Source organism: Aythya ferina (genome assembly GCF_964211825.1).
Source record: "Aythya ferina genome assembly, chromosome: 18".
Taxonomy (NCBI): Eukaryota; Metazoa; Chordata; class Aves; order Anseriformes; family Anatidae; genus Aythya; species Aythya ferina.
Genome location: NC_140317.1, coordinates 12466657 through 12479237, shown reverse-complemented (window position 1 = coordinate 12479237; position 12581 = coordinate 12466657). Strand labels below are relative to the sequence as shown.

The 12581-nt window shown below is 42.9% G+C and overlaps 1 protein-coding gene across 3 annotated transcripts in view; it reads left to right on the top strand.

Moving 5' to 3' along the window:
* Positions 1–12581, top strand: part of RNF213 (ring finger protein 213) — a 51747-nt gene that overhangs the window by 31618 nt on the left and 7548 nt on the right. For all 3 annotated transcript variants that reach the window (XM_084492371.1, XM_084492372.1, XM_084492370.1), the window contains exons 35-54: positions 533–668; positions 1073–1261; positions 1717–1856; positions 2303–2457; positions 2814–3026; positions 3423–3604; positions 4444–4564; positions 4676–4776; positions 5045–5224; positions 5853–6016; positions 6115–6217; positions 6934–7048; positions 7929–8139; positions 8599–8789; positions 9022–9150; positions 9958–10068; positions 10298–10543; positions 10826–10907; positions 11471–11505; positions 11832–11926. In XM_084492371.1, coding sequence (XP_084348497.1) covers positions 533–668; positions 1073–1261; positions 1717–1856; positions 2303–2457; positions 2814–3026; positions 3423–3604; positions 4444–4564; positions 4676–4776; positions 5045–5224; positions 5853–6016; positions 6115–6217; positions 6934–7048; positions 7929–8139; positions 8599–8789; positions 9022–9150; positions 9958–10068; positions 10298–10543; positions 10826–10907; positions 11471–11505; positions 11832–11926 — 2899 coding nt within the window. The remainder of the gene's footprint in view (positions 1–532; positions 669–1072; positions 1262–1716; positions 1857–2302; positions 2458–2813; positions 3027–3422; positions 3605–4443; positions 4565–4675; positions 4777–5044; positions 5225–5852; positions 6017–6114; positions 6218–6933; positions 7049–7928; positions 8140–8598; positions 8790–9021; positions 9151–9957; positions 10069–10297; positions 10544–10825; positions 10908–11470; positions 11506–11831; positions 11927–12581) is intronic.

The following is a 12581-nucleotide window of genomic DNA, read 5'->3' as shown; positions in this document are numbered from 1 at the left end:
GGCCTTCTTGGCCACACTGCTGGCTCGTGTTCATGCAAGCAGCAATCAGCACCCCCCAGATCCTTTTCCTCTCCACAGCTTTCCAACCTCTCTGCCCCAAGCCTGTAGCATTGCATGGGGTTGTTGTGACCACAGTGCAGGACCCAGCACTTGGCCATGTTGAACCTCATCCCTTGGCTTCTGCCCATCGACCCAACCTGTCCAGGTCCCTCTGCAGGGCCTTCCTACCCTCTGGCAGACCGACACTTCCCCCCAGCTTGGTGTCATCTGCAAACTTACTGAGGGCACGCTCCGTTCCCTCATCCAAGTCATCAGTAAAGATATTAAAGAGCCAATTAAAGACCCAACACCCGCCCCTGGGGAAACACACTTATGACCGGTGGCCAGCTGGATTTCACTCTGTGGCTGGTAGCTGGCTGTTCACCACTGGTTGATTAGTGAAACAACTGTAAAATGCTGTTCTTGGTGTGATATTTGTGTTCTGATCCAAGGCCAGTTGAAGAAAAAATGCAAGTTTCTTGTTGTTTTCTAGCCTCTTTCCTGAAGATAACAAAGGCTCGTCTCTCCAACCTTTTGAAGAAACAAGAAGAAAATTCCTTGTACCACAAAAATTGGGTGCTTCGGGAGGCTTCCAACCTAAGTGCTCTTCAGGAGGCTGGCACCTTCAGGTGAGGATGGCAGCAATATCTTGTAACCTGCAGGTTTCCAAGGAAAGTTTGCAAATGGCAACAGTGCAGCAGACAGCAGTTTTGTGTAATCTTAATATTTGCAGTGTCAGTCTCCAGTTTGTGGTGGAATTTCTCTTGGCTTCTGAAGGAGGGTGACTTACAGCTGAATGGGCTGTACTGGAAGAGAAATGCTGGTGTGCACAAGTGCTCTGAATTAAACAGTGGGATTACAGGCGAGCTATGAGCGAGAGAAGTGTAGGGGTTTTCTTCTCCCCCCTTGTAAAGGTAGCATTAGGACTCTCACACACTAATGTCAGCAGTTTTTCAGCACAACCACGTCCTGATTTGCAGATATTATTGTTCATCTTCCCTCTTGGTTTCTTGGTCTCTTTCTGCCCCCAAAGGCACACCTTGTGGAAGCGAGTCCAGAACGCGATCACTCCATTCCTGGCTCTCCTGATTGCTGTCATAGACAGAAATGGCAATCTGGAGCTGTTGGTCAGGCCGACACCTGAATGGGTGACAAAGCTGTGGATGTTCATCTTCAGTGATACAAAACTTCTGACTATCCCTTACAATGTGGGTAAAAACAGGTGAGCTCCTGGAGAGAGCAGCAGGAGGAATTGGCTGGCAGCACTGAGACCCAGTCCTCCACTGTTTTTAAATCCATGTGGGAGATTAACACTCTTGGTTGCTCTCCTGTGCTGTGCTGAAGGTGGCAGGGCTGTTCTCAGGGACTTCAGAAGTCTCTTCTTTCTACCTTATCTCCAGTACTCCTGGGCTTTGCTCTCTAGCTCCTGGCTTGCTCACACTTCTTACCCATCCCTTGAAGCCTGCATGTCCTGCCATTACAGTCTTTTTGCTAGGGAATGCTTACACAGTAAGTCCTAATGCTATGCAATTGGCAAGATGAGGTCTGTTAATGAGTCCTTCTGTTCTTTTCCCCTTCTAGGGCTGATTTCTTGCTTTCTGAAGCTTCCTGTCTCTGTTGTCTGAATGCATTTCCCTGGCAAAAGCCTGGTATGTTACTGACCTTTTGATCTCATAGCTCTCAGACAGAGATAATCCTGGTGCAGAACAGCATGATGGTGTCTGCTGATGCTGGGAATGGGATGCCCTTCAGCTGGAGGATAAAGGAGTATTTGGACGAGATGTGGCTGGAAACTCAATACATCCAAAACATCGAAGGTGAGTGCTTGGCATGAGCTCACAATGCAGAACAGCTCCATCCGTCTGCCTCGTAAACTCCGGGCTATCACTAACATACCTCTACCTTTCCATGACCCTGGAATCACCTTCAGTCCCTCCGTACTCATACAAGCCAGCAGAGCTTTGTGCAACTAGCTTTTCTTTGTGCTTCTCAGTATTAGTATTTCTTGCATATTCTGTGCCCTTGTCACCAACTTTTGGTATTTCCACAGCATTTTGAAGACAAGATTGAGATCCAATAAATATGGCGATGATGCCTGGGCAGAGAAGGCCTGGCCTCAAATTCCTTGTTAGCCTTCTGAATGAGGGGAATGCTGCATGCACTGAACCAGTGACTGATTATGTGTCAGTTTCCTTAGAATAGAAGCGTATCAAACCCAGCTTCCTCCTAATATTCAGCTTTTCTCTGTATTCTCGTTTTCCAGACCAAGCTGAGAAGTTTGTGGATATCTTCCAGAAAACTGCACTGGGAAAATTTATCTCTTCTCTGACTGAGGAAGAAAGGCAGATGCTGTTCCAGTGTTATATCACAGACTTCATTGTCTTGACCATTAATGTGTCCTCCCAAGAGGAACTGCAGGTCAGTGTCTGGAACAAGAACTGGAAACTCTGTATAGAGGGATGGGTGTGATGGCTATGAACATTCTCTTTTGTGTCAATCTCTCCTCCTTGGGCTAAATCCTCCTCTCAGACTAACAGCAAGCTAGCCACAAAGCAGATGTTTGACACCGAGTAGCTGCTGAAATTGCTGAGGCCCTACTCAGAAAAGCACTTCCATAGGAGCAGCTATAGAAATGGCCACGTTATTTGAGGCTGTCTTTGTAAAGTACTGATTTTATTTTTTTCCAGATAATTTTGTCAGGGTTTCTAATCCAAAATTAATTATGAAAGTATATATATTTTTAATTTTGATTCATTTTTTTCCTAACCTTTCAGTGTCTGCAAATTGCCTTCTTATCCTGTATAAATGAACGGAAAGCAACATCTCCCAGAAGAGAGGATACAGTGCCATGCTTGCCTTGGGTCCACCTTGGATACAATCAGTTCAAGAGCCGTCTGCAGAACTTCTCTAGGATCCTGGCTGTACACCCCAGTGTGGTTGGCCCCCTTATGAAGCTGAAAGGACAAAGAATGCAACGTTCAGAGATGGTAGAGTCATTACCAGACATTTTGTGATCCTCAACCCTAACAAAGAGCTGTCTTCACTGAATTAGCTTGTGTTCAGTCTCCATTTGATTTCAGATAAAATAAAGTGGGAAGCACAAGCTCAGTCAGAATTCTCAGTATTAAGCATAGCCTGTGATATTATCATTTTTATTAGTAGGGTTTAAAACCATTTGCTATGTTTTCACATCAGCTTAATAGGGTGTGCTAATGATCTGAGCCACGAGCATATGAAAATTCCAGAGCTTAAGATGATCAAGTAGAACATTATTCAGTATAACACCTGCCATAGCAAACCAGATTGAGAGCCCAATACAGAGTTTATAAATAATTCTGACATGCTGCTGCTGCATTATACTTACATCCTGTGTGTGCAACTAGGTTTCAGATGTGTTAGCTGCAATAGTGTGTGCTGAAGAGCTGGAGAATCAAGTGCAGACAGCAATTCCAGCCACCTGGCTGCAGAAAGTGAAAAATCTTCAAATGCCAATTGAATTTCTTTGTAAAGAAAATGATTTACAGAGGAGTGGGAGTCAGTGCCATCAACTGCTAAAAGAACTCAAGTAAGTACTGCATATCTGCTCACAATCTTAATCTTTGCCTTGCTGTTAATAAGGGTATCGGTACAGGCTGAAAGCTGCTCTGATGCTGCTTTTCTCAGATGAATACTTTGCAAACCTTTCCAGGTTCCAGCTTGGCTCAGTTAGTTATTAAGCACTGAGAGCCATATCTTTATTTCTGTCCTTACACAGATGCTCCCCCTAAATCTAGCAGTGTTATCCCATACACTCCAGCTAAGTTTAGTGCTTATTTAAAGCACTCATTAAATTGCCATTAATCAGCAATATTGTCCCACTTCATCCCATGTGCATAAAGCCTGAGAGATGGGGAACTTTGCATCTAAGACAGGAGTCTTGTCTCTTGCAAGATGGGCCAAGGCAACTACACCAATTTCTCACAGACCTTGTTTAGTTTAACCTAAGTGAAGAAAATTTAGTTAACTCACCAAAAAAAAAAAAAAACAAAAAACCAACATACTTTCTATTTTAATAGAAGTTTAAAGTGTAGAAGAGTGAGGTCATTGTGGTGGCCTTTGCTCTGCAGCAAAAAGACAGCTGCAGGAGGTCTCTGTTCTGCTACAGGACAGAATCATATGCCATAAGCTCACTGTGTGAGGTACTGTTACATGTTTTGTCCTTGACAAGAAGCCAGGCTGTGGTTCAGAGGTTGATAACCACAGGACATACATAAAAAGTTGCATGAGAAGTGTAGTGGTGAGCATGAAAAGCAGTGAGATCGTTAGACTGACCTGATTGTGCTTTCATTCGTACTCATTGCACAGTCAAGTGTCAGCTCTCATCTCATAATTGTACTTTTTGAAATCACTCTCTCCTTCCCACAGAGTCTACTGGAACCGGGTTTTCTCCATGTCTCTGTTTGTAGAACACGTGTTATTTGGTATCAATACTTTGTTGCCAGAGTTTGAGAATTTAGTGAAAAAATATACTTTGCTTCTTGCCAAGGTAAGCCAAGATGTGATTTTTATCCCTTTCTTGTGTGCTTCTGCTGATCATGTGTATTCTTGTCTGTGGTAGTAGAGCTGAGTCATTTAGCTTTGCCCTTTTCTTCTGCAGTGTTTTCAACGGGATTCAGACATGAAGACTCATCCGACTTTTGTTGCAGTGATGAAAGTACTGTGTGAATGTAAGGAGGAAGTCAGCCACAGGCTCTACAGGTAGTGACATTGAGACAAGTCACAGGGTCAAGTAGGAATATTGTCTGTATTGCCTCTATTTCTGGACATAAAAAGTGTTGCATTTGACACAATGAAAGCCAAATGAAGAACAATATCTTCTATTTTATTCCACACCCTGAAACTGAGTGGTTAGTCAACAGGTCTTATGTTATATCCTCTGATTCAAGTTGCAGGTGAATATCTTATTAAAGATTTTTGGTAGGACAGCATTGAAGCAATCATGGTCACTGTTGTTCCTGAATTACAGACATGGTTTGAAGGAGTGTCCGATCTGCCTAGGAGAGCCAAAGGATCCAGTTTGCCTGCATTGCTACCATGTGTTTTGTCAAAAGTGCATCACTACATGGCTAATACCAGCACAGATGCATTGTCCAGTCTGCAGAGTTGCTGTTGAGGATGTTAATTTAACAGTTTCCGAGGAACTCAGGTACTTTTTCCTGTCCAAGGTGGAAGCATTGCAGTGGGCCTGGCTGTGTAAGGAAATCCTGATTCGCATGTCTGAAGTTGTCAACTCATGCACGAGTGATTTTTTTTTTTTTTTTTTTTTCCTGTCTGCTTTGCTTCACAGAATCACAGAATCATTAAGGTTGGAAAAGACCTCCTAGATAATCTGTTCCAACCATCCTTCTACCACCAATATCACCCACTAAACCATGTCCCTAAGCACCACGTCCAACCTTTCCTTAAACACCCCCAGGGACGGTGACTCCAACACCTCCCAGGGCAACCCGTCCCAACGCCTGACTGCTCTTTCTGAGAAAGAACTGTCTCCTAATTTCCAAACTGAACCTCCCCTATTGGAACGTGAGGCCATTCCCTCTAGCCCTATCACTAGTTACCCGTGAGAAGAGGCTGACCCTGAACTCCCGACACCTCCCTTTCAGGTAGCTGTAGAGAGCAATGAGGTCTCCTCTGAGCCTCTTTTCCAGACTAAACAGCCCCAGTTCCCTCAGCCGCTCCCCATATAAGACTTTAGTTCCAGACTTGTGCTTCATCCATCATTTAATTGGTTCTGTATTTGAATATTTTCCTAATGCTTTTTACCATTCACCTAGTGCTGCCATAGCAAAAAATGCCCTGTTCCGCCAGAGGTGCAATAGTTTCTTCATAGATGTGGTTACCACCATGTGTTTCAAGGACAATGAGCCCCCTGAGACAGATGTGATCCAAGAGCTCCTTAATCTGCTGTTTGTTCACAAGGACCTACTGAAAGGTTCAGGTGAGCTCTTTTCATCTGATGCTCGGCCTCGTGGAGTTGATTCTCTTGCCGGTTTCTTTCCAATCTTTTCCAATCCTATCTTTTCCATATCTCCACAGTTCAGCCTACTACCTACACAAAATTTCTGTCCCCATTTGATGAAGAAGTAGATGAAACTCCCATCATTCGCTCAGTAATGTTGAAGCTCCTCTTGAAGTACAGGTGAGCACAGTCAATTAATGGATGTTGTACAGGGGGGGTGTTTCAGCTTTTTTCATGACATCATCAAAACCAACCTGTTTGTTCTCACTTCCACGCTATTCAGTGAATTTAGATCAGTAAAGGTGAAATTTAACTTGTGCCTTTGTATTAGTCAAGCAACTTGGCTGACTTGCATGTGGCTTGTATGAACTATCTGACCAGTCTGTGCCACTGAGCTGTTCTCAACCTAAACCTGTGCTGAACATGGATGGTTTGGGAGGCCTTAACGATAGCTGACTAACTGATATATTCTAGATCAGCGAAGTAATGCTCCCGATCCCTGATCCATGGCCATTTAATCAAGAGTGATCTTTTGGATGTTTGCACAGACCTCTTCATTCACAAAAGTTCCTTCAGCATCTCTTTGCAGACAGTACGTGTAAAAGAGCCATGCCTCTAGTGTGATAGTCTTCTAAATCAAATTCGTAGAACAGAGCAGAAGATTTATGCTCTAGAAATGCTTATTTGTCATTTTTTGATAAAAGCCTATTTCAGAGTATGAAGCTAGGTGATAGCTGGTAAAAAACAGCATAATTGCTTTTCCATCTTACAAACAGATCTAAAGAAATCCTTACCTGTCACATGGACTTAACTGGTAGTTTGATCATGATTTAGAATACAAGCAGTAGCCAACAGCATTGCAGTTGTGGTAAGGGAGTGTTTTTTCTCTCCTGTAGCTTCAGTGAAGTGAAAAATGATGTGCAAGATTATCTGTCCCGGGTAGAGCACAGCCGGATCCTGGAGAAAAGTGATAAAAAAGAACTCTGCTTGCTTTTTGTCAACTGCTTGGAGGTAAGATTGTTGGATAAGTAAGACCTGGGCAACAAAACTATTACAGAAAACAAAACAACATCAGAAAAAGTTAAGAATAGAAGTTCTGCAATTTTATGCAAGTTTCTTGTGCACATAACTAGCTGCCCACTTAGCCCCCAAAAGAGTTGTATCAAATCACCTGTTCAGAGCCTGCTATCCAGTAACAAGGCTTGCTTTCTCTAGGTAAGGCTTGTGTTTGCTGCATTACATAAATTCTTCTTCCCTTTGGACACATCACACAAGTGTTGAAGAATTAAGTGAGTCCTGATAAGACTCAACTTCCAGCACAGGAGTGCAGCAAGCAGGGGAATTTCTAGCTGTAGCAGTGGAAAATGGATGCTTTCATGTTTGCAAAGCTTTGGATTACTATGCTGTTTGAGTTGTCTACCTTTCCTCTCCTTGCCTAACTTTAAATGCTTCGGACAGCTTCAAAAGAACTTGACAGCAGGGTAGGGGTTTCATTTCTTACAGTTTTTGTTAAATTTCTGACTTCAAAGGTAAGATCCATGTCTGTATTTTCCCTAAGGAAAAGGGAGAGTTTTGCATCTTGAAACGTGTGTTTCAGCAAGCGTGGCCTGTCGGCATGCTTACAACTCTTGCTCATCTACGCATTTAGGAAATATGGAGAGAGCTTGGGCATATTGCTGAAGGTGTTTGCTGACGCAGCAGAAGTTTAAGATAAGCACCAGAGAGATCACAGGAAGGAGCTGATAGCAGTGGAGTGGAGAGAGTTGTGAAAAACGTGCAAGCTCAGTGTGCTTATTGCAGTGAGGATGCACTGGGGGTTTAAAGTACCAATGAAGAGAATATCTAACTTAAGTAGTTCTGCTGCTCATGCAATGTTCTGGCCCATCTTTAGGACTCTATGTGTGAAAAGTCTGAAGGCAGTCTTGGATATGAGCATATCAGCTATCGGCCTGGAGACAGAGGCTTTCCAGATAACTATCTCCCAAAAAGCAATCAAGAAGCTCCTCAGGAATTGTCCGTTGAATATCTGCAGGCAGTAGCCAAGGTTCGCTTGTACCTGAGTAAGGCTGCAGAGCTGCTCTTTGACTTGCATGAGCTCCCAGGTAAGTGATAATTGTGCTGTCAAATGGAAATGTTGTAGACAGAGTAAAGTCACTGTGGGAAGGACACACTACATTACGCTTTATTAACTGAAGTTTAAGTGATGCTTCAGAAATAAGATTGCTTTAAGGCTTCTTGTTTTATATAAGTGGAAGATCTAGGCAGCTGAAAAGGAGGAAGAGATGCTTTTTAAAAGAACAAATAAAAATTAAAGTACTGAGCTGAATCACTGACTCAGTAAAGAAGATCAGCATGTGGAGAATAGTCTGAGATGCTAACACAGTCCATGAAGCATCAAAATGTGGTGCTGAGGGAACATTCTGGGTAAACAGCTGAGGAAGACAGCTTTCAGGTTCTCCTGCATGGCCAGCAAGTACAAGTGAAAGGAGCTTGGTGCTACAGCTGGTGTTGGCAGCAAAAGTTTTCCAAGGTAGGATGTGTTTTTGCTTTCTCTTCTTCAGTGCAAGACCAGGCAGAGGAGAAGCAGCGTTACTTGGCAAATGTGAATGCATTCTGTAGCCTCACCAAGAACAACTGGCATCGTGTTTACCTGGTTCGGAAAATTGCTAACCAGTATGGGATGGAATTTGCTCAGAAGCTTGTCACAGACACACAGTTTAACTGGGTGTTCCCAGCAGAAATTCTGCAACAGGTAAGGAAGAGGTGTCTCCTTGGAGATGGTTCTCTCCTCTTAGTTTTCAGTTGGTGCTGCTTTGGGGTGCTTTAGTGCTGCATGGCTTTGGGGGACTTACTGCAGTGGGAATGGTTGTAAGAAGCCATTTAGGTTGATGTGCCTGCCTGCTGCCTCTTTTCAAGGCTGAAATGACAGAGTTCTCAGAAGAAATGGTTCTCACAGTGCTCACTGTGGGCTTTTCCCTTTGCAGGTACAGAGCAGCCAGTCTAATCACATTGATCGTTACCTGGCATGTGGCAAGAATTACAGAGTCCTGCGTGATGCTGTGGGGAAAGCCATGATTGAGTGCAAGACTGAGGATCTTCTAGAGGCAGAGAAGGTAGGGCATGCTCTCCTCAACAAAATCCTGTCATGGTTTCTGGGTGGCTAGTAATTAAGCTTTATACATTTGTTTTGCCAGTGTCTCTAGTGGAGATACCTGGGTTGATTTTGATTTTGAAAGCTGCTGTGGCTTATCCTGTCTGAGACACAGAATGTCTGTGCTTTTGTCGTGTGTGTTCTAGTATATGTAACGTTGAGGTTATACTTGCTCCTCTACCTTCTAATAAATCATAGCAGTTTGTTTTACAAGCAAGTATTACAGGCACCTTGTGACCAACTAACTGAAGAGTAGGCAGGTAATTGGCGAAGCTTTATGCCTCCTCCCTGCCTGCCCATATCTGCCTAGCCTTGTGTCCTACTGTACAAAATCAATCAGGTGATTTCTGTGCAACTAACCTTCTTCCAGTATGTATTTTGTGTATGAAAATGTTCAGGAAGAAGTTTGACAAAAAATGCCTGTTTGAATTTCTCTGTACCACGAATACACTGTGACTTTTTCTTCACTTGTGTGTTGGCTTGGTTTGAAGGCAGGCATATACAGGTGCTATAAGTAAAATAATTGAGAAATTTCTGATGTAAAACACATAATCAGCTTGAAGGCTGTCAGATTACTCATTTACATGTGGCTTGAACAGTGATTTCTGCGTTATTCCCCTTCATATGTGGGGACATCTTTAATGCAGACCTGCTGAAGTCTGCTGCTAAGACTGATAAGACAGACCAATAACAAACTGAAACCTTGTAAGAGTTCATCTGTGACAACTGTCACCTCTTCTCCACTGTATCATTGGTTCTTCTTTTTCAGGCATCCAGCAGCTCCCCAGCTGTACAGGCTGTTCATCTGCTCCTTGCTATTTTCAGAGAGGTCACTGTCCTGTATGGAGTTAATGACTCAAATCTTCATCCCAAACAGCAGGTAAGATGCTTGATTCTCGGGGCTTGTGGTAAACATTCTTCATTGATAAGGATAAGTGAGATTTAAATCATTGGTGAAAGAGCTTTTTGTTCTGATTATGCCCTGACCTGGGCAAATGGAAAATGTTTTCAGAGCAGAGGATAGCATAGCATCGGAAGCAGCTGCTAGTTCTCCTCAGTTTGATGGATGATATCATGCTGGTTTTATTTCTTTAAATGTGTGTTTTCAGCAAATAAGTGCTATGACTGAGTTCATCCAGAACTCCGGAGTCCTGAATTCTCCAGACATGCAGAACTTTGCAGCTTGTCTTGTGACGAATAAGCTGCCGTCTCTTCTGACAGTGGATCCTCAAAGCTTCAGCCACAACGGAGCGCTAATTGAGATGGCTGTTCATACTTCAGCTGTCTTGCTGTGTGGGCAGAACCCCATCCTGCAGCCCCTGAGGAATCTGGCATTCGCTCCAGATACCATGGAGGTAAAGAGATTTAACTCACGGTAGTTCAGCACACTGATAGTTCTTTCACGCATCTGCTGGGTCCTCTATAACATAACCTTAATGTCAAAAGACACCAACTCATTGTTTTAATTGTGAATTACTGATGTATGATTAGTTCAGTATTGTTGGGATTAATTAGCACAGAACCAGGCTCTGGACTGGTTTAGATATCATTAGTTGCTTATTATGATGGAGAACAAGGAGCAAATGCTACAAAAAAGAACTGATTCATATATTGTTGTCATATTTTTTCTTCCTTAGCACTCTTTTCTGCCTACAATGCCAGAAGATATAATGGCTCAGGCAAGGGCCTGGGAAGGAATGTCTGCTCTGCACTGGTACAGTAAGTGCTTCTGACTGGATTTGAAAGAGATTGAAGGAGAATCCTTGTTTTTGAATAAGATGACTCCTAATGTGAGGACAGACACACTCCTCAGCATGAGTTATCTGTATTGGGTAACGCACCAAAGTGCACTGAGTTTCTGTTTAGTCTCAAGCTTATAGCTGTTCGTGGAGTTTACTTCGGGCAGTTAGAGAGGTGTAAGCAGGAGAGCAGCACTTTGCCATCTTCCTGGCTAGTTTTCAGTTCTCTGCTTTTCATAGCAGAATTTAACTGTAAACTAGGAAGCTGGGGGCATGGGAACATTCATGCTTACTAGCCTATATGGCACTTGGTAGCAGAACTTTTCAGGTTTTCATTCCATGTTTCTTTCGAGGAGAGAAGCACTGAAAGCTTCCTCTGGTTGTTGTGTGAGCCTATGACTCCTTCAGGAATTTCAGTGCTTTCCATTAGACCTTGAAGCCTATTTCTTGTTTCAAGATGATGATGCCTCTGAAAGGAAATAATAGGGGCTTCATAAATGGCTGTCTTCTAATACTGTCCTGTTTGTTTCTCCGTCTTCATAGCATGTCCAAATGGTCACCCCTGCACTGTAGGAGAGGTAAGAATTTGAGATTGGTGGTGTTTTTTCTTAAGCAGGTGGTGTTTTCAACAATAAACTGTTTTATATTTTAGTTACTGTTTATGTTCTACTGCACAGCAGTTCATTTTATAAACTCTAGATTACTAATCATTCTGCCGTTGCAATGTAAAATTTAGAATTGCTGTAACACAGATTGTACCAAAAAGCCTAGTAAATAAGGCAGGCAGACATCATTTGTCCAGTATATAGCAGCATTCAAATTAACCAGCTACAGCATGGATTTTTGTTTCATTGTCTCTGTTACTATTCTGGAATTCAGTGTTTTCATTCTTTCTTTTTGCTAGTGTGGCAGGCCCATGGAAATTAGCTACTGTCTTGACTGTCATGCCCAAGTTGGCGGGGAACAACACAGATCGCTGCCAGGCTTTCAAACCATTGGGTATGCTTTGATCCATCAACCTTCTCAGTGCAAAATTTTACAGTACTTGCCTGTTGTGGTTTCAGGGTAAAAGGTGTTACCTCATGCTGCTACCTGAAAGGTGGCACTTGGAATTCCCCATTATGTCACACATTCCCCTCTGGGAGGGAGAAGACATTTGGCAATGGGGAGTGCTGGTGTAACTGAATTTGCAGAAACTGCCTTAAAGACCTTGTCAAGCTTCTAGTTTTAGGTTTTCCATGTTTCTGCTCATCTAGGCAGATACCTGTTATGTGGTTCTATATTAACATACAGTAGCAGGCTGCATTTTCTTAGAGGGCTCATCATGACTGAAGAACTTCTACCAAAACTCCAGGATTTATGACTTGTGCTCCCTCCTCCTTGATTCTCTGGATTCGCACTTTCAGCCCTTGCATAAAGAATGTTCAAGTTATGAAGTCTAAAGGCAGTGGCTTTTCATGTGTCCAGCATGAAGCTGGCTAATCTTGCCCCACAGGGTTGGCCATTGCATTTTTCATAGCAAATGTAATTGGAAGAGATGTCCAACAAAAAGTAGTCAACCAGCAAAAACAAGGAAGTTTGCTTATTTGTGTACAAAGCTTACTGAAAGTCTTCATTCCCCTGTAGCACTTTTAATCATCATCATTTTATAGCA